The 25,823-nt window shown below is 39.7% G+C and overlaps 2 protein-coding genes across 8 annotated transcripts in view; one reads left to right on the forward strand and one right to left on the reverse strand.

The window, feature by feature from the left end:
• Positions 1-6,473, reverse strand: part of ALDH1L2 (aldehyde dehydrogenase 1 family member L2) — a 29,930-nt gene extending 23,457 nt beyond the window's left edge. The window contains 4 exon segments of the mRNA XM_054631421.2: positions 503-644; positions 6,320-6,381; positions 6,384-6,446; positions 6,449-6,473. Coding sequence (XP_054487396.1) covers positions 503-644; positions 6,320-6,381; positions 6,384-6,446; positions 6,449-6,473 — 292 coding nt within the window.
• A 7,973-nt stretch (positions 6,474-14,446) lies between these two features.
• Positions 14,447-25,823, forward strand: part of WASHC4 (WASH complex subunit 4) — a 59,566-nt gene continuing 48,189 nt past the window's right edge. For all 7 annotated transcript variants that reach the window (XR_013182331.1, XR_013182333.1, XR_013182332.1 and 4 more), the window contains exons 1-8: positions 14,447-14,595; positions 18,482-18,621; positions 19,703-19,756; positions 19,870-19,935; positions 20,104-20,149; positions 22,367-22,434; positions 24,487-24,569; positions 25,524-25,566. Coding sequence is in view for 3 of the 7 variants with exons in the window: in XM_077178467.1 (XP_077034582.1) it covers positions 14,535-14,595; positions 18,482-18,621; positions 19,703-19,756; positions 19,870-19,935; positions 20,104-20,149; positions 22,367-22,434; positions 24,487-24,569; positions 25,524-25,566 (561 nt within the window). In the remaining 4 variants the exon portion in view is untranslated. The remainder of the gene's footprint in view (positions 14,596-18,481; positions 18,622-19,702; positions 19,757-19,869; positions 19,936-20,103; positions 20,150-22,366; positions 22,435-24,486; positions 24,570-25,523; positions 25,567-25,823) is intronic.

Consider the following 25,823-nt stretch of genomic DNA (forward strand, 5'->3'; position numbering starts at 1 on the left):
AGTAGTCCAGATGGAAGAGAAATGGCCTCTGCAGGTACACTGCCACACACAAGCTTGTCAAAAAGGGCAGAAAGCCTGGGATAAACAATCTTGGCTCACTGCCTTGAGTGTCCCAGCCAGCACAAAGAGGCAGGTGACAGACATTTGCACTTGAATATAGGCTCAGCAGCTATTTGCTGTAAGATACAGCTCTAGTTCAGAATGATTACTTCTAGGGTGTACATTCAAATAAGATATCCAAATTAATTTTGGTTTTCCAATACCTTAATATACAGCCCTGCATATTTAGAAACTACTTTAAAAGTTGCTTTTCTAAAGTACTGACAATGGACAAGGTTAAACTGGTTCTGGGACTGGTGTTTGTTAAAGGATAGGTCTTGTACTGGATTTAGTGGATCAAAGGCAATATATGCAAGTCATTCCCATATAGCTATAACCTTCTAATGAAAAGGAAAATTATGTACACCTGTAATTTTTACTTTTGGATTCAGGTTACACTTACCCAAAGGATCAGCTTGTCCATTCTTGTCAGGCACGGTGAATACACCCACAACCTTATGTCCCTCTTTTCTCAGCTTGTTATAAACTTCTTGTCCAAAAATACTTTGACCTATAAGGGCTAGCTTTAGCTTATGTTGATAAGCCTGGTAAAAAGAATTATAACAAAACATGTTGTAGAATGCAAAGAAAATATGTTGTTGCTTACATTTCTGTCTTGCTCTTTCTTTGTCAATTTTCAGTTTGATTTAAAATGGAATCGTTTTTCTAACCTAATCACCTTTGAAGGAACAATAATCAAATTTTTGAGATTAATGACAGGTAACATAGAATTCAGAGAGATCTACTTCACATGAAAGTATCATCTGATACTGTCACTGGTGTTTATATGGCTTTTTTAGAATTTTCATTAGACAGACCAGCCACTGCTTCTTATGAGAGGCTCCATGATCTTATCCATAGCCAGAAATGAAAATACATTTTTTGAAACATACATAAAACACTTTTTGTAGGCATAATTTATGTGGCTGGAACATGCCCTCTGAATCCCTGTAATTAAACAGAGGTATATTATTTGTGGTTAACATGTATAGGCTAAAGAAGACAAACTTGCACTGTTCCTGCCAAGTTAAAGGTGATGATCATCCATTTGATACGCCTACAAGCAAAAAAAGGTGCTAAAGGTGAGGTTCCCTTGCTGGACTTCTACTGCCTGCTGCATTTGGATCCCAGTACACTGGACTGGGATTTAAGCTTCTTCACACAGAGCAAGAAACCACCTCCACTTTTTTTTTAAATTTATGATAGTTAAATTTATTATAATTTATGAAATTTATGATAGAATCACAACACTACAATTATATCAGAATATCAGATATTGCTATGTTTTTCAAGTGATGGCTTCCTGAAAAAACTACTTTTTCCTTCTGAGTCCTTTTAGATTTATGTGGCAGTTGTTCTCCTCTCCCACCCTACCTCCAGTCCCTCATCTCCAACACCTCATTTATCCCAGAACTGGTACTGCTGTAGCTGCAAGAACTGCATTAGGTTACTGAAATGAGCAGGCACCGACATGAAAAATGCGGCTTTTTTATAACTGGATCTCTCCACTGGTCTAATTTATAGCATGGCCATGAGTCCTAACATAGGGCCAGCAGGGGAGCAGGAATGAGCATGGAAATATGGCAGAAGGGTGGAACTGCCTCTATATGCACTGCATTTTTAGTCAGCTTTTGGAAAATAAAAACTGGAAACCTTTGAAAAAGAAATGGACTATGACACCTGGTTAAAAAGGAAAGGTCCGCACAGAATAAACAGAAAACTAACCTTCCTCAAAGCTGAATCTGGCACAAACTGTTCCTAGACTCAAGCCATACAGATCCCTCCTCTTAGGAGGCCTGATAGAAAGGTAGGAAATAAACCCACACACTCCCCGCCTTTGTTCTTAACTTCATTTTTCACTACTGGACTTTGCCTTCTTTTTTTCCTTATGACCCATTAGAGGAATCAAAGCGCTCTATGAATGTCTTAACCACTGACATTTGTTTTCCTTGTAAGTTGGCACCTGTATGTTTATCTCCTCCCTCCTCTTCCTTAGGGTGCTGGGACATGAGTATACTTTGACTGAGTGGGTTATTGATTGGATAACAAATGGTCTGCACTGCCCATCAGATCATATGACAAAGAGAAATGTCCTGAAAAACAGGTTACTTAAAACCACAATTCACTGAAATTCATTTCACAGCTGACATATCATGGATGTATTTTACTGGTTTCAGGTTACATTTTTGTTGTGCAGTTGGCTTTAGAAAAGGGAGTTATAAATTGGTAGGTTCTATTACAGGAATATTGAAGTGAGGGGTTTTTTTAATATAAAACAATAGGAAATAATTATTTGTACTGGAAACAATATTTTCCCTGAGAATGAAACTGCATAGTAAAGTGCCACTGCAGCAGAAACAAGCAGTAAGATGCAAAGATGGACACAACTCAGGCCCTTGCAAAATCAGACTGTTATAACTGGCTGGCAAAAAATGTCTGTGACACTGCTGATACTATTACTAACCAACATTGCATTGCTGGCAGCTATAGCTCAAATATTCCACTATTTCGTTCTTAACAAAGACAAGACCTTGTTCTGAATTACAACTTATCCTTGCAATCCTTATCCAGCAAGGCCAAACTGATGCAGGTGGTGCTCATTATCAATGTTTTATAACGGATGTCGTTACAGCAGAAATGTTGCTGCACTAAAAAAAAACACTTATTAGATTTTCCCAAGTATTTTAACTATAGCCAGGCAAATTGGAGAAAGATTAACCTGCTGGATCACTAACCATGTTTAACACGGTATGAAATCCTCTGATTTCTGTACTGTGCTAACTAGTGCCCAACTAGTATGTTGAATAAATGTTAAAAATAGTCCAGATGAGAATTGCTTATTCTACTTCTGCCCTTTTGTTAACATTTCTTAGTAAGAACAGGACTGGAAGAGATCTTCTTAGCTAATGAATCTTCTCCTCTGCCATCACAAAAAATCATGTCATATAATTGCCTCTGTAAATCTACGCAAACACCTTTTCAAAGCACTGTTAAAGTATTCACTTCTGTACGCTGCTGCTTTTCTGATACTTGGACAATCTTCTTGTAATTTTAAGTCCAAATTTATCACCACTTTAAGAGTTACTTTTTCACAAAGAGTTTATTCATGAAGTGTTAATAACGTATGCACCTTCTATTCCTACACATTCAGTTCATGTTGCCCTGTGAATAAATCTGATTCTCATATTACATGGAATGGCATAGCAGTTCCGGTACCAAATCATGAGCTGCTGTAAATCAACATACTTTCAGTGAAGCCACACATTTAATTTGTGCTAGTTGTGGAACTGAATCAACAAATGGTGAGAAACAAAGAGAGAATGTAGTCCCCAGATGAATAACAAATAAAAAACCCCACCATATCCAAACTGAAACTGGCAAGACTGAGAAGATTGCAGTGTGGAAAATTCTGTAGAGCACAAAAACATTACTCTGGCAGTAAATCAGCTTTGCTGCCTCACACTTCCAGAAGATAGCTCAAATTGACTGGTTTCAATCGCAAGATGGTTCTGGTAACTGTGACCAGTGATTCTTGAGTTCTCTCTCCACTGAACGGTACCCACAAGTCAGCCACGAACAGGATTTCTACTGAGTTAAAAAAAAAGTTATCTGTGTGGATAACTGTGTGCAAAAAAAAATATCTGTGTGGAAGGACTTGCATGCTCAGACCACAAGTTCAGTCCTTTGTTTTTTGTTTTATTTGAAAAATTACAGTGGAACAAGTGCATGAGCTGTTATAGCCATTCATATCTTCTCTTGGAAACTCTCCTTAAGCATTTTTACCTAAAATGGGTCAGACCTGTGGAAGTGGGAAAATTCTGTAGAAGAATTTAATGTGGACATAGCACTCAATTAAAATGGAAATTTCTATAAGATGACACAGAGAAGAAAAAGAGTTTGGTGTTTTCTGTTTTACAGAAATGGCACATTTTGGCTAGAGTGCCACTGCTAGCATTCATCATGAAACTTTAGAAATTCTGTTAAAGAACACCAAAACAATCTCGGTTTTGAATAATGTGCTAGACAGATACTCCATCATTATCACTAACATACACAGAGATTAAACTTTCTATTGTTTTTGACAGTGATGTTAAGAGATATACTAGACTCCTTTTGCAGCTGGCTGGTTGACCATGAACGTGTAATGTGCATGAACCATGCCTGTGAAGGTTAATGGTCATGTAGCATCAGAGTGGATGTTTTGCTGCACTTTTGTAAGATTACCCAATTCCTATTTATAGTAAACAATGCAGTTCAGGGGAATTGGGGAGATCTGGCCCTTCTTTTATGACTAATCATGGAGTAATATAGTTATTATGACAGAGCTGCCAAATAAAAGATTTTAGGAAATCAGTTTTCACTCTACTGTAATTCTGTTGTTTTCACTGTCTGAACCTATACTTTCTTCTTTAACTTTATATTTTTTTTATAGGATAACACAGATTAACAGTGATTATGTTTCCTTGACTCAAGTACTCATGATTTGAATGAAGACAGTAAGATAAAGGAGGTAGAAGCATAAAATCCAATAAGTGTTTGTACAAGCAGTCTTATCTTAAATGCTCAACATGTCTCAAAGTTCACATGTGTTTGACCACCTCAATACAAAAGCACAGATTTAGGTTTATCTTCTGTAATCAAAAATTCTGTCCATATGATCTCTTGATACCATACTGGAATATATTTTAAAATAGCTCATTAAAAGTTATACAGTATTTTAATGTTTGACTCCATTCTGGTTCTCTTTTTCTTCCAAAACACTTAAACAGAAATAAAACTAACAAATAGAATTAAGTATTGCCTAAATGACAGCCTGACAAATACTGGTAACTATCTTGTCAAGTTCTACTTTCTAGAAATGGGAGATAAATCCAACACCTACATTTTCTTCTCTAAGAAGAGTCTAAACTTAAAAAATCTCTTCAGAGGAGAATTTTTTTTTAAATAAAAATAATTTTCTATTACTGCCTCTTTTGTATGTGCATCTAAACTTCAATTAGTTATCGCTTCTAAATAAATTTCCTGAAAATGAAGATTTAGTAACTGCTACTCTGGGTACAAACCTTTTAATCAAAAAGATTATAATATTTTACTTAGTTTGCATAAGAATTTAGTAAAGCTAAAAAAATTGAACGTTACATCTTTTTAAAATTATTACAGAGAGATGCTTCTTTTGAAAAGCAGTACTGCAACTTTATTTCTACTGAGATCCCCATACATGTACTGAATTCCAGTGCCTGCAAATCGAAGTCTATACTAGAGCCCCGCCCCCATCTACGTACACATCCAGGGCAATGTGTTCCCATCGTTCATTCATTCTTTTTTTTTTGGCACTGCTGGTTGCATTTCCAAAAGGCTTGTGTTAAATCTCCTTATTCTAATGCCTTCCATGCAGATACCTTTGGAGGATTGCTGTCCTCAAAGAAAACTGAGCAGCCAAACACAAAACAGTGAACAATCTCTAGGGAAGAAAAAAATCCCCCGAGCCTCATTCAACTAGCCAGACGTACACATCTGGACAATTCGGACTGGACATGGCTTTCAGGGAGAGGTTCCTTGCAGGAGTCCTGCAGTTTATATATGTAACCAGACACAAAGAAAATGGCTTGAAACAAATGCTCAGAGCTGTAAAAGACTAAACTATGGGGTGCAGAGGAATTTAGGCCATCAACTTCAACCCTGAGCAGCCCACCATGCCAGAGCAATGAACCGGCTATGAGAAGGTCACAAACGAAACAGGCCAGAGCCGCGGGCTTTACTGTGGCGCTGGGAACGAGCATGGTCCCTTCTAATTGAGAAGACAGCCTTCAGCTTCTCGCAGGGCAAATCCAGCCTAAGGGAGGCAGAGAACGGCTGCATCATATTGTTCGTGACACAGGATTACGGGGCACTATCACAGCATCGCTGGTGCCTGTTCCCCGCAGCTTCCAGGCACATCCTTGCAAGATGCAGCGCCCAGATGATGGCTGCGATCAGGCTCGCCGAAAAGGGCAGGATGCAGCCTTTGCACCCACACCGCGCCCTTTCCCGACCCTGCCGTGCCACAACGCGCTTTGCTAAATCCTCGGCAGAGACAATAGGCATCACATCCTGGAAAATACTCGCTCCCGCCATCCCCCTCCTTGCGGTTGTCCCCCGACCGGTTCATTCGCGGGCTCGGCACGGCACGGCACAGCACGGGAGGACCCAGGTCCGCGGCCGCCCGCCCCGCGCTACTCACCGCAGCCGTGGTGCAGATGGTCCGCAGCACCCGGGGTGATGTCCGCAGCATCTTGCGGCCCCCGGCCAACACCGAGCCAGATCCGCGGCCGCGGCGGAGCGCCTCGTCTGATGCAACCCGCGCCGATCCGCTGGCGCCGGGCCAGCGCCTGCATCCGCGGCGGCGCAACCCCGCCCGGGCCCGCGGCCACCGGAGGGAGCGGGGCCGCCCCGCACCTGCCGCGCCCAGAGGGGAGGGGAGGGGAGGGGAGGGGAGGGGAGGGGAGGGGAGGGGAGGGGAGGGGAGGGGAGGGGAGGGGAGGGGAGGGGAGGGGAGGGGAGGGGAGGGGAGGGGAGGGGACCGCCCCTGTTCCCCGATCCCAGCGTGGCGGTCGAGGTCTCCCGCTGATGCCGCAGGGCACCAGGGCAGGGACCAGCGGGGTGGCGTGGCGGGCTCCCGGCCCGCGAACACGGGAGTCATAGAATCACAAACTCGTTAGGTTTGGAAGGGTTCTCTGGAGATCATCCAGTCCAGCCCCCCTGCCAAGGCAGGGTCACCTAGAGCAGGTCACACAGGAGCGCGTCCAGGTGAGTTTTGAATATCTCCATGGAGAGAGACTCCCCGGACAGCCTGTTCGAGTGCTCTGCCACCCTCAATGTACAGTTCTTTCTCATGTTGAGGTGAAACTTCTCGTGTTTTAGTTTATGGCCATTGCTCCTCGTTGCTGGGCACCACTGAAAAGAGTCCGGCACCATCCTGTAAGCACCCGTCTTTGAGGTATTTGTAGGCGTTAATGAGATCTCCTCTCAGCCTTCTCTAGACTGAAACAGACCAAGCTCCCACAGCTCTTGCTCCAGACCCCTCATCATCTTTGTGGCTCTCCACTGCACCCTCTCCAGTCACTCCTTGTCTTTTGTGTAGTCATGACTACCAATACCACTCGGGTGGCATTTTGCAGCCTGACATGTGTGCAGTGTCCCCAGCAGTGCTCCAGCCATTTACAGCTTGAGGGGACAGAGCCCCTCAGCTTCACTTTTGCTCTCTCTACCAAGACTGTTGGCAAGACATCCCTTGTCTCTGCTGTGCAGTAAAAGATCATGTGGATTATTAGCATTAATTTTTAGTTTATTTCATACTAGTAATGGGGTTAAAAAACATTAATGACTTACTGGAAATCTGTATCACCTCCTTTGCCAAGTATTATTAAAGCAGCTCACTCTATTTAGCTATTTCTTAAAAATCTTGCTCTTGAGTTCTACTACTAAAAGTGTTTCAATTTCAATATTATTTGGAAGCTACAACAAAATCTTCTTGTGAGAGGTATGGAGAAGGTCTTAAAAACACAAATTCAAGGTGCTAAAAAGACCAGAAAGGAAGTGAAAATGACCCCAAAAAGGACAGGAATAGCAAAAGCAAGAGTAGATAGCATGACAGTAATAATTTGCATCATTGCAAATTAGGTCAGGTTTAAACCCCAGCAATACAAAGAACATGGGTGTGTAATAAACTGAAATACATGATGTTCCTGTCAGGAGAACAAGGAAGACAAAAATGGAAAAATATTTCTTAAAGCCAAGTTGTGAACAATGTCAGAGGCAATGATTAAGCAAAAGTTATGACCTGCAGTCACCTTGCTACAGTTACAAATACAGTAGACATGCAAATATCCATATCTCAGTGAGATATCACATCTCTTTTTTATGCTTTCCTGCAAAAGAACTGCAGCAGTGATCAGCAGGGTTTTACTCCCAGGCCCCCAATATCTTCCTCAGGGTATTTCAAATGCTGAGAAGTACCTTAAGGACAAGAACTGCTGAAGTCCTGCTGTTCCATCCCTGTTCAGGGGGCATAGGAAGAAGAGGTGCTGCAAGAGGTAGATTGTGCCAGTCCCCAAGGAAGTTGGGTTGGCACAACACAATCCCCCCACAAAGTAAAGTTACACAAGGGCTTGCATTATGACTCTCATACCATTATTCATTCCCTGATTTAGTCCTGTGTAGCACAATTATATCCTGTCCTTTATTCAAGGGTCATAAGTGTAGGTGGCACTGAGTGGAATAAACAGGAATTAAAACCAAAACATTTAAATTATTATAAACCACTGCACTTCTGTTTTGCAAAGAAAGTTCCACAAAGAAAAATCACTAGTCAGTTCCTATAATTCTTTTCTGTTGGGTGAAAAAGCTACAACAGGAGTACTTGTCTGCTTCAGTGAAAATTCTTCTTATCATGTGGAGTGTGTGGTGGTTTATTAGATCATGGAATAATCAGCCAAGGGAGTTAGTGACTTTCTTTGCTCTGAAGTATTAAAAGCTAAATTCATCAAAAAGTTCTATTAACAAAGTGGGACAATATGTTTATGGAAGAAGTTCCTTCTCTAATATCTGTGGTACTGTGGGTTTAAAAAGAATGGTGTACAATAATTCCAGATTTCATTAAGAAAGCTAAAAGATTTTGATTTGTGGTTTTTTCTTAAAATACTGTTATTGCCTACTTTCATGGGTATGCAGCTTCATATCTTCCAATGATCTCACAGAAAATCTACAAAATTTCATTGCTACATTTCTTTAAAATATTCCTTCTTTAAATTGTACAATGAAACAATTAAGCCTCATAATTTTGTTGGACTAAAATGCATCATTTAACTACCGCAGGAGCTTTTGTTCTGACATGCCTGTTGTTAATATCTGGTTTTCCTTTTTGAATTGGCAGTTTCTTTCAGAAAGATTAACTGCCCAGTCTGATGGGTCATGTAGCAATTCAAGGATTTTACAAGTTCATGTGCAGCTCAGTTTGCAGCTGAGCAAACCCACAAACAAGTATTGACAATCCTCACTAAAGGAACTATAACACTACCTCTGACAGTAGGAGAAATGAATGTGTGGGTAGTATTCCCATGACTTGATGGAAGCTGCACAAATTCCATACAATAAATAGGATGCAATCAACTCCTACTATAACAGCTGGCATCAATATGGTCCTATAATGCAAAGTTTGGAACTGGATTAAAGCATTGCTGAAGTTCATGGAACTTCAAATCTTGGTTCATGATCCAAAATCCTCTCCAACTTGAACAGTACACTTGGCAACAGTACACTGACACACAAGCTTACGGCAAAATGCCTGGTTTTCCTGGGCAAGCAATTTGTAATAACCTGTGGCTCTATTCCCTGTACACACATAACATAGACAGTTCAACAATGCAAGTGTAAAGCACCAAAATTTATTTAGTTGGTACACCTTCATCTCCAAACACAATTCTTAACCTAGTGAGAAAATAATAGACCTCCATTTACTTCACAGACTACTAAAATGTTAGGTAACAAAAGGGAAAAATCACAAGAGGAGGTGTTTGTTGTCACCATATAAGAAGAGCTATATAAATAAGAGCTGGGAAGGAAGAGGTGGGATTTATTTTAGATTTAATAACAATAAGAGGGGCAGGGACATGAATGGCCATGAATGTCTACTAAAACACAAAGATGACATCTTCATACCATCAGCTTCACATTATTATCAGAGTTATGAATTCATACAAATGAGTTTTAATAACCACTTAACAAATTTCCTATGTAGAATTTCAAGTGCAAATACTTACAATCAATATTTTTGGTATCCAGAAAATTATTAGGCTGACCTCTTTGAGATAGGTCTAGTATGACCTAGTAAATCCAACATAAATGTTAAATATCGTAACACAGTGCATTCTTCTGGGCTTTATGTTATTGGCAAAAGTGACACAAAGTATTACCCATTAATTTTTGTACCCCAGTCAGAGAAGTACCTTGCAAAATATTAATTTCTTGTTCGTTTGGGGAAAAATATCCTAGCACTAGTGCTTACTTTGTTTGGAGCACATTTTATACATTAAGTTTCATTTTCTGATTTCTTTTCCCCCCTTTCACTTCTGATCCCTTTTCATAAAGCCGAAGTTTAGTTTTGGGAAAAAATCTGCAATTACCTATAGTAAGCTTTTCAGCATAGGATTTTTCCTTTGTGTCACCAAATTTTGAGGAGCTGTATGTCAGCAAATGGCAAAAACTGATAGGGGGTATGTTCACCAAAGCTATTCAGGAGTTTAACGTGCTTGTATCATAGCAAAAATGTGCAAAATGTGTTTGCATGTGCAGAAATGTACAGAACAAATATAAGACCTAATGTAGCTGAATATTTTAAATCCTTGTTGATTTCTGTGAAGCAGAAGCTACTCAGTGTCTTTGAAGACATCATCAAGACTTGGCAAGATCATTAGGAAAGACTGTTCTGCACAGCGTGCACATACTGAAGTGCTTGAGAAACTGCTTGGAATCTTCCAGGATTTGCTTTCTTTAGAAAATCATGCCCTGGGACTCAGTAATCAACTAAATTACCTCTGCATAGGCTTTTTGTTGTTGGAAATCAGCCCTGATGGGGCTTTTCATGATGATTAAAGATTTGGTCATAGTTCAGACTCAAATTCCTCAGGAGTACTTTAGAGTTTACCCGGTTTTAAAGACTGACTAATTATAAAAAATAAAATAAGGCTTTGTATGGTTGTTAATTGTTAATTAATGGCTAAGTATGTTAATTGCATGACAAGTTTCAACTAAAATTTTACACAATAAAAACATTTCATGTTTTTCCACTTGCTGAAGCAAAATTTTATGGGAAAGTTACTTTGTCTGTTATCTCTGCAACATTTATATTTAAAACTTTTATTAATTTTTTCCCCCAGAAGATCTTAATTAGACATTAACCATTTAAAACCTTACACTTGACATTTGATTTTTCCAGACTAACCAAAAGGAGGTATATATTTCATGAGAAAAGGAGATTATTTCACCAATGTAACAAGTAGCAAAAACTATCATGTGCAGATGCCTTACTCATATGGATAAATGGAATTCTCTCAGATTGCATATGACAGATTAGGAACTACATCTGCAAAAGTTGTTGCTATCTTAGTGGAGTGGAGCTGCAAAGAGCAGATCTCAGATAGTAAATCCTTTCTGGGAATTCTGCCACAAAAACTTTGAGCAAGATCTTTATTTTATTTAAAATGTTCAGAGCTAAGCATCAAACATTCCACAGACAAGGAACATAGAGAATAGTTGGGTTTTTGCAGATACAGCAAGTCAAATTCTTTCTCCTGTAAGTAATTACAATTCTAGTAATTAGTGACTGTCAATAATCTTGGTGGAGCTTTGCCTGTATACACAAGAAGCAATATCTGATCTGGGTGCTTTTCTGCCCCCCCCCCCCCTTTTTTTTTTTTAGAAAATGGTTTCTGTTTGGATGGTTAAAATATCTGATGGATGGTTTCAAATATCAGAAAAATGCTGTTTAAAATACCAGGCAACTGAATTGTCCATTGTAGTATGATATTTCCAATTGGGAATATTTCAAGGAAAAAGGGTTTTTAATACCTCATGGAATCAGGCTCTTGTTGATTTATGAATCCATAGAAACCTAACCACTTCATAAATTAAACAGTCATAGCATCATATTAATTCTATCATATATTGGACTTTATTCTCTCATCTACTTTTTCTAGTACTCAAGTGCAACAAGTAATTTCAGCTGGAACATATTTGTGTTCACATTTTACTCAGTTCCTGTGAAAGTTCATTATGAAATTTCATTTCATGACCAATTTGGCCTGACCAAAAGAAATGATTGTTTTATCGATTATGTCTGTGTTCAGTAATGGTCAGCTTAGAAATCACTGTCTATCAAACAAAGTCTAAAGAATTTTCTTACTACTCTATTTCCTGAAGATTCTAACAGATATTTGAGCAATCTTAGCAATTCCTATAAGTTTGTACCACATAAAAGCTTCCTGGTAAAATGGAAGCTGTGTCACCCAACTTGCTGAAATTCTGTTTATAAAATGTCAGTAATTTCACATGAGTGAACAGCATAAAGCCATTCACTGATAAGACAGCCCAGCAAACTTATCAATCAAATCCAAGCCAGTCTCACTGCCAGTGAGTTTCAAGACAAAGTCTAAATCAGATTTTCAGAGAAAACAGAAATTCTAGCAGAATCTCCAAATGACCTAAATAATTTCAGTGTGAGCAACAAAATACAGTTTTGTACAGTCTCCACCTAGGGAGCCAAAGGAAAAGACAATCATCAGTCATTTAAATAAACCAACCATGAATGGCAGCATAAATTTAACTGGTGTACTTAATTGAGTATAATTGTGAAAATTTTTTCAGTTAAGGAGCCTTCTGCTTCATTTTTAAAAAAACCCATTCTATTTCAATGTATTTTCTTCTGAAATAATTTTCTTTTTCCATATTTAAAATAAGGGCTACATCACTTATGCTGTGGGGATCACAGTGCACCCTTTGGTGTGGCCACTGCACAGGCCACCCAGCTGGATTACCTTGCATCCAGTTTTGATGATCTCCCAACCTTGCAATAAGCAACCCTGCAATATTTACTTTACAAATTCAGTTTAGATGTGGGAAGTGAGTGCCAGTTCTGCAGGTTCCTCCCTTGTACCATCCTGCAGAATTGAAGGACGCCTTTTTCTGGGACAGAGAGCAAAAGGCCTGATAACTACCTTTTAAGCAGTCTGAAAGCCTTTGTTCATGTGCAGTCTTACACAGCTGAAAGAAACAGTGCTTGTTTCAAAGAAGGTTTGTGAAGAAAACTCTATTTTTTAATTTCATTTTTCAGAATTGGAAGACATATGTTGACTTTGAATAAATGTACAGCAGCTATACTGACTTCAATTAAAGCTGCATGGACAGAACAAGATCCTTAAAATCTAGCAGAAGTTGTATTTGCATTTTGTGTGATAATCATCATTTCCTTAGAAGCACTTGTGTTCGCTGCCAGCTGTCAATGTCCTGCACAATTAAACTTCTGGTTCAATTAAAACCCAGTGTGAACAGTTTGCGTAAGAGCCAAAGAGTGGAGGAGATGTATTGACATATTACATCATGATTATTTGACAACATGCTCCAAATCAGAGTTCTCTCCAGTAAAAAAGAACCCAACAAAACAAACATCTTATTCTAAACAGTCTTTATTTCATTTCACACAAAGCTGAATTTGATTTCTTCTTTCCCAGGGTGGCCTCTTAGAATGCACTTTAGGTAAGAAAAATTCATCAATAAATGTGATAATTAAACCAACCACATCTTTTATCCCTAGAAACTGTAAAATCAAGATTCCAAAGGATGGCTTCCTTTGGAAGTAACCAGAAGGTAGGTGCAATTTTCAGAATTGTTGCACTACAAAGTTAGCTTTTAAGGATGGTCCTGCACTCATTTCAGAATTGTTGCACTACAAAATTTGGTTTTATGGATGGTCCTGATACATCTCTCATCCGGGTTGCTATTTTTATTGCATTTTCCCCACTGACATTGCTGATGCTCCTCATGATATTGCTTTTGAAAGCCATTTCCTTTTCTGCTGATGCTACAGATTCTGCTGAGCTAATGAAATTGCTGTGGTCGCTGCTAATGGCCCTGAAAGGTTAGTTTTTTTCCTTTCCCAAGTATTTATATTCTTATTCTGATTTTACACCCCCTGGGGTCCTGGGAAAAAAAAGTGGTACGCGGGTAAGTACCTCACGGCCATTGTGAGGCCGTGACACAAACGACAAGGGGGATGATTAGCGGGAGCTTTGCAACTCTCCCTGAGCTCCAGACCGTCCCAGAGCAGGGACAATTCCTCGTACCGCTTCCTTCCTCCAGCACCAGAAAGGGGAAGCGCTGGGGCGGCTGCGGGTCTGTCACGCTTTAGGCGGCAGAGCTTTCCCTCCTGCCAGCAGCCTGGCAGAGCTGCGGAGTCGGTGTCACAGGGACTGGGCTGGGGTGCCGAGCCCCAGCCGAAAATCAGGAAAGCTCCCAAAGCCCCGGTGACTCCGAGGCCAGCCCTGCCTCACCCAGCACGACCGGCTCAAGCTGCCGGGGGTCGGAGGAAAGGGGGGAGCGAACTCCCTGCCCCACCGCGGGCATCGGGGCATCGCGCCCCGCCCCGCGGGGCCCCCCCTGCGCTCTCTCTCAGCCGCAGCAGCGCTGCCCGGCACCGACCCCAGCGCCCGACCCCAGGGCGCTGCGGGCGGATGGATGGAAGCAGGGAGGGGCGGCGGAGCGGCGCCAGCGCTGTCCCGCCTCCTCCCGCGGAGCCCAGGCTCCCCTCCGCCTCCATTTCCCGGCGTGCGGCGCGGGCGCGGGGCAGGAAGTCCCGTGCGCCTGAGTCAGGGGCGGCCGGGCGGCCGCTGCCCGGATCGGCGGCGATGGCGCTGGAGACCCTGTCCCCGGACTGGGAGTTCGACCGCCTCGACGACGGCTCGCAGAGTGAGCACCCGTGGAGGGCGGGCCGGGCGGGGCCGGGCCGTTGGGGTGCGGTGGGAGCCGCCTCGGAGCCACCTCGGAGCCGGGGGAGGCGCGGGCTGAGCAGACCCTGCTCCCCCTGAACCGCCCCGCTGCATCTCCGCCGGGAACGGAAGGGAGGGAGGGAGGAGGAAACAGTCGCGGGAGCTGAGCGGGGTCGCTCCCCCGCCCCGCGGACTCTGCCCCGCACCCCCGCCGCCAGCCCAGCGCTGGTCCCCCTGCGGCCCGGCCCGCAGTAGTGGGCGGCCGCCGTGACCTTCTTTGCTCTCACCACCTTCTCCGTAGCTGTCAGGGTTGTTTTAGGGTGGGGGGGAGTAGCTTTTACAGCCCTTCGTCCTTTGCTCCCTCGGGGGCGTCGTTTGCGGTGCTCCCCGTGCGGCGGGGAGGGTTAGGCTGCTTGTGCCGCCCTGTCTTTTCTCGCACTGACGGGGCTTGTCGTGGGAACGGTGTTTCTTTTCTTCCCGGTCTTTTCTCGTCGCTCACAAATTTTTGCAGTGGCTTCCTTGGTTATCCAAAGAAGTCACATCAAGATATGTTGTGAGCAGTTAGTTGTACTCAGCTTTCATTGGAAAAGGCTCTCTGTCACGGGAGGTGGGCGGTCATTTGCAGTTTCACCTTTAAAATAGAATTGAATAAGATCTTCAGTGATGCTGAAGTCTTTCACGGTGGATTCGTGTGCCCGTCAAAATACACGTTTTGCTCAGCCTGTGGAGGTGACCTAGTTTCTAAACAGGGAACTTATATCGTTGTCACACTGTAATACACGCTGTAAATTGAACTGTGTCAAGTTAATTATACCAGGTGTTGCTGTGGAAATATGTCACTCATGGACCAACTGTTTCACATATAATGTTATCCCAGGGGATGATACTGTTTATGCCATGTTCGGATAGTCTGGTTTCAGTGGAAACTGAGGCTGTCCTGAGCAGAGCTTTTTATCAATTCTGTAGCTGTGGAAAGGAAAATGTAGCTTTTACTCAAAATGCCAGCTCTCCGTTAGTTTGACCAGGACATGAAATGAAACTCCAAAAAATTTATGTTACTTAATATGCCCTGTTATCACCATCTCAAGGGTGAAGAAACTGATCTTCCATCCAACACAGCACACAATGTTCTAGAGAAAAGCCAAAGAATAATCGTGTGACTTGAAAGGCATTTTTTGTTCTTGTTGTCTACTTTTGCTTTGCATCGCTAACATTTAGCAATTACAACTTTCTCAACTGAGGACATAAGTCTAGTTTGTAAGATCTCTGTCCTAGATATGTACGGCTATGGCGCTAGCAAATCTTACTGCCAATGACTTCATTGAATATTGATATTGCTGATTTTATGGAAGAAGTTAAGATTGAGGCATCTGCTGCTGAGTTGATCTCTTGCACTGTTCCAACTATAATGCTTTAGTTTTATCACCTGAGGGGAAACTAAATCAAACTTTCTTGTAAACACATTAGACCTTATCAAGCATGTATACTGCTCTGAAGAAAAGGATATTTGCTTTCTATGATTTCATTGTCTTCCTCGTGTGAGTCAGTTTGTTTAGGAAAAATGTTCTGCATCTTAGAAAGCTTCTCTCATCTCCCAAGTAATTTTTTACCTGTGGAACTCTGTCTATCTCTGCCTAGCTAAGAGCTTCCACTCTCTTGTCTCACTAAGAAAGTGAGAAATTATTCCTGTCTCTTGTTTTATAGGTAGCAAATTGATGGCTGTCAATAATTAAGTATTTGAAAGTATTTAATGAGCTGTACTGTTGCTCAAATCCATCATTTGTCTGCTGGAAAGGAGACAGTCAGTGAATTTCCAGCAGAGTGCTGTTGTGAGATTTTGTTTGAGAAATGCTCAATGTTTTTGTTTCATAGAACTGATTTGAACAGCAATGCCAATTTCCTACTCTTGTATGACTTTGAATTTTTTTCTGTTCTTCCTTTAAAGCCTCAGTGCATGTCTGTTTTTCTGTTCTCAGTTTGTCTTTTGTGTGAAGGGAGGAGATGTGATGGGGGAAGTACCAGAGCATACCTCTTAAATGTCTCCCCTACTCTGGATTTTGTAGCAGTAAAGCACTGAAGCTGACATGATGGCTGGTTAAAATCCATTCAACAGGGCTATGGATCTATCAGTGTTTTACTGGTTTGCTGCAGAAGAGCTTGCAGACGATGCACTGGAAAGAACCTGAAGGATGAGATGAACTTGATGGAATAGAGTAGTACAATGATACAGCTTAAGGGCTACACATCAGTGTTTGGAGTGCTGCTGATGGAGAGCGTTTTACTCACTTCTTCTCCTATCTGAAATTCAGTCTCCTGATCTTGACAATGCCTGTACTCTGTCTAGGCTGCAGGTACTGCTAGAACTCAACGGCACTAATGCCATTATTGTGGGAGAGTGTGCTGTGCTCCTTCGGTAGGCTTTGCAGTCTGCATGCCTTTATGGCTGGCATTGCTGCTACTTTCAAAGTACTATCTTAAAATTAATTCAGTCTTCACTGTAGTCATTTCTCCTTCTCAGTCTCAACTTCCCTGCACATAGTCCTTTTCATCTGTTCCTTATCAATTTGTCTTTATTCATTCTTCCTTTTCTGGCTGCTGCAGTTTCTCAGTCAGATATTTTCTTTCTGCAAAAAATGTTTCAATGATGATTGATTCAGCAGTGCTCTCCCACTGAAGTAGGCATCAGCTACCATTTGGCTCAGTTGTTTGCAAAGACAATGACTAAGAGGTTGAACATGCAGAATAAAAGAATATATTATTTTTAACTTTCTAGGCAAGTCTACTTGCTGAAATGCAAAAAGGGCACATATAAAGCTATGTGACAGCTGAATTCTTGTGTAAGAAAATTCAGTTGTCCAGTTGACCTTCATTCTCTAACTTTTTTTAAATAATCCTATTTTCAACGAATAGCAGATGATCACAAGCTGTTAGATTTGTTATCTAATTATGGGAAAGACGCTTTAGTTTTCACATGAAAAAGAATTGTACTTCCTGAGTGTAGGTGCCTTGAACATTTACTCTGTCATTCAGATTGTGCAGCTAAGTCAGCAATTGTGTATAATTTGGGGAGGAGTGGGGAGCATCTTAATATGGGAAATAAAAAAGATCAGGATAGAGAGCATGAAACTGTTCTGCACCAATTGCCTTTAGATTTACTTTGCTACTTAAGACCACTGTTGCTTTTGTTTGACCAGCTGAATGTTAGCCTTTGAACCTGTTTGTCCCTTTGAACCTACTTGCCCTGACACTAACAGGATAGCTGTGCATTTCAATGCCCAGCAGAAGAAAAATTCTGCCTGAGAAGAGTGAATTTGAAAGTAGGAGGAAATGACTAAAAGCCATAAGCTTTCCATGTAATGCTCAAATAACTCACTGAGAGATACCAGGGAGAAGTGGAAAGTGGATTGCTGGAAATTCAACTGCTACTCAGGCTGAAATGATTAGACCCATTGCCTCAAAGTTCTTATATAAATGCATTTGTACTGGTTCAGCTGATGGGTAGGGTCACCTGCTGTGCTGCAATTTCCACAGTAATTTCTTTGCTCAGCACCTTATGTGATTATTAAGGTCTTAGTTTAACAATACGCGTACCTTTAAAAAAAAAAATTCTGCATACTGCTTAGATGTTCGATACTCTTCAAGTAGTATTTGAATTTCTTTTAAACCAACACTAAGTTATAGGATTGTTTTTAAACAAATAAGAACTTTGTATTAAATTTGCATTTTATTAAAGAAAAATGCCACAGCAAAAAGAGGAATACAGGACTAAAGTTAAATAGCAAGATATTGAATGTTTTTAATAACATTTTTTGATATTGCAGTTTATTGAATTGTCTGTAAAACAGTACGATGTTATCAATTCTCAGAAATTCATGCTGAAGTGCAGTTGAAGAGCTATGGAAAATTCCTTGAGGAATATACATCTCAGCTGAAAAGAATTGAAGATGCTTTGGATGACTCTGTTGGAGATGTTTGGGACTTCAGTCTTGATCCCATTGCTTTAAAGGTCTTCATATATTTAATATACATTGCATCTGTTACTTTCCTAGTTTGTCCTTTCCTTCAAAACCTCCTAAGTAAAAGCTTGATGCATTTGTGCTCTTAAAATTTTGACTTGTGTCTTTGAGAAAACTATCTAATACTATTTTAATTATCAAATAATTAATAAATTGGTGCATATCATATGAGAAAAAGCTTTCACATTATTAGTTTCTAGTCTTATGGTTACTAGCTGAAGTTGAATGAATTTCTAATTCTTCATGTGTTGGGAAGGCTGGTTTCAGCAGACGTCTTCCCTGTGATTTTATCTGGGGGCTGGTGTTCCAGGAGAGCTCACTAATAGTTGTAAAACTGCACAGTGAACTGTGTGTATATTTATAGGTTGTGTTTTGACCTAATGGCCTTGGTACAGTATTGGCTGTTTTCTTGGTCACAAATTCTCTATCCTCTGTGGAGCATTAGCTTTTCCTCTTCACTGAATTTGCAGACATAATTTAAAAGCACTTTTGTTGCCATATGAAACTTGTCTGTGCTGAAGATGCACTCTCAAGCAGTCGTCTGTCTGAATAATTTGAATAAATTATGTGTAGGGCCACCACAGTACTGCATGTTTATGGACTAGTCAAAATCAGGCTGACTTAAGTACAAATTGCCAGTGCCTGCATACAGGTGTACTTTCTTCCAAAGTACTTGCTTCCTGTTTCCAGCATTTGGAATTATTAAATAATGTTTTGGTTTTCCTGAGCTGTTTTTCTCCTACATATGCCATAATGGTCGTGCTTTTGCTTTACAAGTTTTGTAAGTAAATTGTTGAAAATGCTATATAATATACCTGGTTATTTGTCTGTCTGCCTAAAGTGAAAGTATTTCCTTATGAACGTGAAGAGTGAAGGGCTTCTCCAGTGCAAGCTGCCAGTAATGTGCAATTGTGGCTCTCTTATTACTGACCCTATTTGAGATTAAACTGGAGGGAATACTTGCTTAGTTGGATGAATGTATTTTTGACTAACGTTTATTTAAAGTTGCTGATTTGTTGTTTCTGTTTGGTTGTTTTGTGGTTTTTTGTTTGCTTTTTATTTTAATTTTAGCTTTTGCCATATGAACAGTCCTCCCTACTGGAGCTCATAAAGACAGAAAACAAGGTAAGCACTTTATGCTTAAAGGGAAAAAAAAAGTTATTCAACCTCAATCCAAGCCCTCTAAATGTGAACTTGTTTGTAATCTGTGTGATTTTTTTCCCTCACTTTGAGTCTAGGTTCTAAACAAAGTTATAACAGTGTATGCTGCTCTTTGCTGTGAAATCAAGAAGTTAAAATATGAGGTAAATTCAGGTGACTTTTATTATTGTATATGAAAAGTTTTGCAGTTTGGCATGCTGATATATACATTTATTTTTATCAATAAAGAAACAAGACATGTCTAAATAATTTTGTAGCTTGATTACGTATATCCTATTTATTAAAAACCAAATTTCTGCTTTTGTTGTTAGGCAGAAACTAAATTTTATAATGGCCTCCTGTTTTATGGAGAAGGAGGTAAGTAGCTTCTTTTACTGTAAACATATGTAGTTTTATATTATTGCTTCAGGTTATACTAAATGCTACAATTACTGTAATTTTATTATCTGTGATGCACACCAAATAGAGAACTTTGAGCCTATAGGGATATATGTTAGTGTCTTGTAGCTATCCTGAGTTAGCTTAAGATAAGGTTTATCTGTAAAGCCCTGCACTATGAGTTGTTACACGAACAGGAAATTTTGTTGTAGCCTTGTTTACATGGGAAGTAGGGAGTGTGAGCTCCCTACATACAGCTCGTCTACTGTAGCAGCTATTTTGCAAGGTATGGCACTGAAAACATGTTTTTCACATGTAAACACATCCTAAACCAACTTACTTCCTTTTGGAGCTACATTTCACATCGGTTGTAGTTAAACAGTAAATCTGTGATTTAACTGCAGTAAAACAATAAAACCATTAATAAATAACTTGGCCCAAGTCCTGGCCTCTTCACTTATGCAATTGGTATTCCAAGACAAGTTGGAGTGTGTTGATATCACCTCCCCTTTCAGTGTAGGTAACTCACAGTACATGTTCAGACCATGGCATAAGAGGGGCCCAAGTCATTGTAAGTCAGGTCACAAATGGTGAGACGCTGCTGTAGGTGACAGCTTTTTGCCTTGGAGTTAAACTGGTAACTCCTGAATGACTGGGGATACTAGTGTGGGAATAAGCACAGATCTTGGTCATAAGAGATGTCAGAAATATCAGGGAATGTGAAATCTTTGAGCTCGGGGCTGTTTATAATTCTTTTAAGTGCTATGTAAGATAACTGTTGTGCTTAAGGAGCATGGAAAAGTGGGGGATTTGTTAGCTTGTTATGTGGGAGGTTTTTTGGGGGGTGTGTGGGTTTGGGTTTTTTTCCCTTTTTTTGTTAGTAGACTTACGTGTCTTGTCCGATGTGGTTTTAAATATTTTAAAGTCATATGCTTCCAAAATGGTACTAGGAGATCCTTCAGAATTTTCCATGTCTCTAGTGTGAAAAGCCAGAGTATAGCAGATTATTACATTACAGCAGCAATTTGTTCCTGATGGGTGTTGTGCAGAGAATGCTTGGAAATGTCAGGAACTGAGAGGTCAGCCTTTTGAGGGTTAGGTAGGAATGCAATAATTATGTTCTTTATTTCTATATCCCTACTTGTAGCATTTTCTTTGATAACAGCAAGCTTGCTTACTTTAAACAACTGGCAAAGTTACTTGCTCAAGGATGGTAGAAATTTAAACCAATACTATGCTGGCTTTTTCCATCTATGTAAAGAGAACTTTTTTCCCCATCTTGTCTTTGCAGTGGCTAGGACTAGTCTAGGAACTTCAGGTAGTGGGGTAGAGTTTTTTGGAACATACACTGAAGAGATTAAAAGTTGCATAAAATGTGGAAATGGGAAGCAAAGCAATGTTTAGTATCCTGTCCCAGAGCTCCATATTAGAGAAAAATGGAGACTCCTTTAATCTCTGACAGCTGTAAAAGAATATATTTTATGTAGCAAGAAGACCTGCATTTCTTAGGCAGGTAAACTTGTAATTTTAAGTGAGCTCTTCTTGCTCGGAGTGACCCAGAAGAAAAATCTCAAGTCTAGAGCATCTATCTGTTGTCGCATTAAAAAAGACAGTATTTTGTCAGGTGATGTTCAAACTGCTCCAGATGACTGAAACACTTCGGCATGGCTGATGTAATTATTGTATTTCTGTGTTCTGTGTTATACAGATAATGTTGTGAAGCTATGGTGGTAAGCCTGTTCTTTTGTGCAGAAGGATATATAGGGAAAAAAAAATTAATTCTTTCTAGTTAATCATGTAGTATATTCTCTTCATAAAAAACATTTGGATGTTTCTTGCAAGAAAAATACCTAGTATTTTCATGCAAATTTCTTAAAAATAGAAACATTTATATGAAGTTACATAATATATTTCCCCTCAAGAATTACGGGGTTTATTTTTTTTTCTTTTAGATGAAGAAGACTTTTCCCAGCTTTGTATCTAATTTATAAACCATGTAGTTTTTAATGAAAAAGAAACTCCAAAAATAAGTCCTTAGGAAAGCAAAATTACAAGGTTTTGAGGCTCCATCAATACACTTATAATAGTGCACTCTACTAGTATGACAAATAAATGGCTTGGAGGGCAAGATTCAGTGTTAGTTTAACAGGGACAACGCAGGCTTTAGAAACTGTTGACAAATGTTTCTCTTTTAAGCCACAGATTCCAGCATGGTGGAGGGAGATTGCCAAATACAGATGGGAAGATTTGTTTCTTTCTTGCAGGTAGAGTATGTTTTGATTGTTTGACAGCAATTATAATCTTAATTTTACTTGCAAAATGGATTTAACAGTCTGCCATATCCCGTTTGCATTTTGCTGAAAGGCATAGCAGTCATCTGATATGTTACTATGTTTTGCCTGCAGACCAGCTGATGCATCACACATTGTTTGGGGATTTTTTATACTTCTCTCTGGAAGTCTAATGAGAGAAGGAATTAGAAATTACTTTAAAATATTTCAGTTGGAGAAGATAAATTGAGGTTGCTCTGCTTTCATCCGTAGTTAAAGATAACTGAGTTTAGTTAGCAAGTTCTGGTGTTTATTGAACATTGGAAATGGATTAATTGTTTTATATGTTTGGGTTTTTTTTAGCTGGTTGAAGAAAACAAAATCAAAGTATGTACCTGAAAAAAATTGCTTATGTTTCCTTCAAACATTTTTGGAAGAATACTCCTTTCAATGAAAACAGGATCTGTTTTTATTCTGAGGATTTCCTGTGCTCTTGGAATTCAGTCTATTGTGGAGTTTTTTGTCCTTAGTATAACTTAAGCAACTGTCTCATTCCCAAAAATGTTTCTATTTTTATGCAATATTGCTTGTAAGGAGTAGCTGTGGTGAAGTAGAGAATATAGAGGAAGCTTCCAGAATATTTAAATAAATTCTGGTTGAACAGGGGTTAAAATTTATGTTCTGATTCTGCAGCGGGACACTAATCATTGTCGTGACAAGACAAATGCTTTGTAGGAAGTAATTTCTCAACTTCCTTTACCATGGTGAAGTGCAGTGAATTGTTAGGATCACTCGTGTTTTCTTTCTCATTTTCCAACCTCTTTGTCTTACCAGCTTTGTAGGTGTTTGTAGAGCTAATCACCATGTATTGGTTTCTTGGCTCTTCTGGGCTTTCTGGATTAGCTAGATGCAGAAGCCTCAAATTTGCTAGGTCAGAAAGTTTTTTTAAAGTGTTATCAAAATAATGCTCTGAAATATTAGTTTATTACAGTCTTGTCTGTATTATGTAGCTGCTAATATGTGTGTTCTGTTGAATTGGACTTCTTTCCAGAAATTTTAAAATGGCAGCTGGTGCTGCCTTCCCAGGAAGCATGATCTCATCTGTCTATTAATCCATTCTTCTGGAATCTGTTGGCTTATTTCAGCTGCATTTGTTAGAGCAGTACAATTTTAAAAAGTAATGTTTTGTGAAAACTGGTGACTAATAGAAGGCAGAAGCCCAAATAGGATCTATTTTTGATGGAGAGGAAGACAGAATTCAGCTGCTGCCCAATCTCCTGGCTGGCTGACTGTTCATCCAGTGTGGGCTGTCTGCTATAAAGCCATCTGCGTGCAGACTGGCTAGGCTCATCACACACTGACATTTCCCTGATGGGATTTGTAAGGTAAATTAAGGAGCAGATATTACTGCAGTTAAGGGAAACTTATATTAATTTATCCTGTTGTTCAAGGAATGCCATGTTAAAATCCATTATAGAAATTAAGATACTTTACATAGTCAGAGTTGACATGTTCTTACTCATTTTGTGGTACATAACCAAGCCTAAGTTCTGCCTTCGTCAGGCAAACCTTTCAAAGACATTGACTTTCTTTGTTTTAAAGCAGTATTCTGTGGCTTATCACTCTTACAGTTAGAGCTCCTGTGGTAATTTCTAATTTGAATTTGGCTATTACCAGCATCCAGAGTGTGACTCTTGAATCTAGTGGGGAAAAAGCACAATTTTGTCCCTGAAAGTACTTGGGATCTGTTGTCAAGTCACTTCTTGCTGTCTTTGCTAAATTGAAACAATACTATAAATGGTCAGAGTTGTACTGGAAGCTTGTGTTTGGTAGTTTCTTAGCTTAGTCCCAGATCCTTTTTCAGAGCTGTTAGTAGGATATTTTCCATCCTGCTGTAAATCTGTCCATTGACTTGGGTTAGGGATGTAGTTGGATCTTCAGCTGCATATTCTGTAGTTTATGTTCAGGGTCTTTTTTTGTGTAATGACAACTTGTCTATGAGGAGGATCTATACATTTATATGCATTTTGTTTTCTTGTATTTCAGGAGCTGTCCTGCTTTGTTACCCGATGTTATGAAGTGGTGGTGAATGTAGTGCATCAGCTGGCTGTTCTGTATACCAGCAACAAGTAATTATTGCCTAAAATACTGTATTGTTACTAGTAGAGTTAAATGTATAAAACATGAATGTTCTATTTAAGGCATGGTCCTTTTTGGAATATTGTTGTCTAGAGATAGAGTGCTTTGCTGTGTAAGTTTCATAAACAGTTATGGAAATGGTTTCGTTTTGTTTTCAGAAAAGATAGTGCTTGTATATAGTGAGATGCAAGGATGTTAGTGTTTGTCATTTTTAGTCTTTATGTTTGAGAAATATTGCTGATTTTTTTTATCCTTGCTCTGTTTGATGCGCTCCTCCTGTTTCTTGATACATAGCTAAAAAATCAAATCACTTCTACAGTTTAATTTGAAAATGTAAATCTTGGCATATATTTTTCACAGAACAGCCATGGTTTTAACATCTGAAGTTTAGCTTGGTAAGAGATGTTTGGTTTAGCTCCTTTGAAAACTGTAAGGAAGGTTTAGTTCTGAACAGGATTGTTGGAGTTTGCTTTAAATACCTCTGCAGGACTCTCAATTGTTTCCCCATCCCCCAGTAGGATAGCATGATTCTTCTTTTATTTTTGGCTTATACCACAGCACAAGGCAGACTTCCTGTGTGGTGCTGGATGTGTAGCTTGGACATGGCTTGAGTAAATACAAAGTGGTTTTATTCTCTAGTGTCAAGGCTATTTGCATAACTAAAGTGGGAATTGCTGACACACCTGTGCACTGAATACACTTGGTGGTTTCAACCAGTCACATGCTGTCTCTTTAAAAATACAGTTTTAAATTTGATCAGAGTATACAGATTTCAAACAGTATATACTTTTCATCAGGTTTTGATGTTCTTTTGTTTCCTGAAATTACTATGTTAATGAAGAAAAATGTACCCAGAAAACAGAGAACACACCATGATACAGAACTGATAAATATGATCTGTTCTAAGGATTAAAAAGGCATTAAAATATTGATTTTATTTACAGGAATGCACCTAAAATTATAGAGACATCTGGAGTTCATTTTCAGGTGGGAACGATTTGGAACCCTTTTGCTTATGTGAATATATATAGGTCTTGATTAATCCTGAGGAAGACAGCATGAAAGTGACTTTAAGAACAGCTTTCAATTTAAAGGTTTTATTTTATTAATCAGCTTTTTCTGACCTTTATATGGGAAGGCCTGGTGTCTCCATGTCTGTCATATTCTAGATGTCTTAGCAACAAAGTGTTTGCACGCTTCTTTATTGCAATGTATGCCTCATCATATAGACTATTTAAAAAATT

This window comes from Agelaius phoeniceus, chromosome 5, assembly GCF_051311805.1.
Source record: "Agelaius phoeniceus isolate bAgePho1 chromosome 5, bAgePho1.hap1, whole genome shotgun sequence".
NCBI classification, from domain to species: Eukaryota; Metazoa; Chordata; class Aves; order Passeriformes; family Icteridae; genus Agelaius; species Agelaius phoeniceus.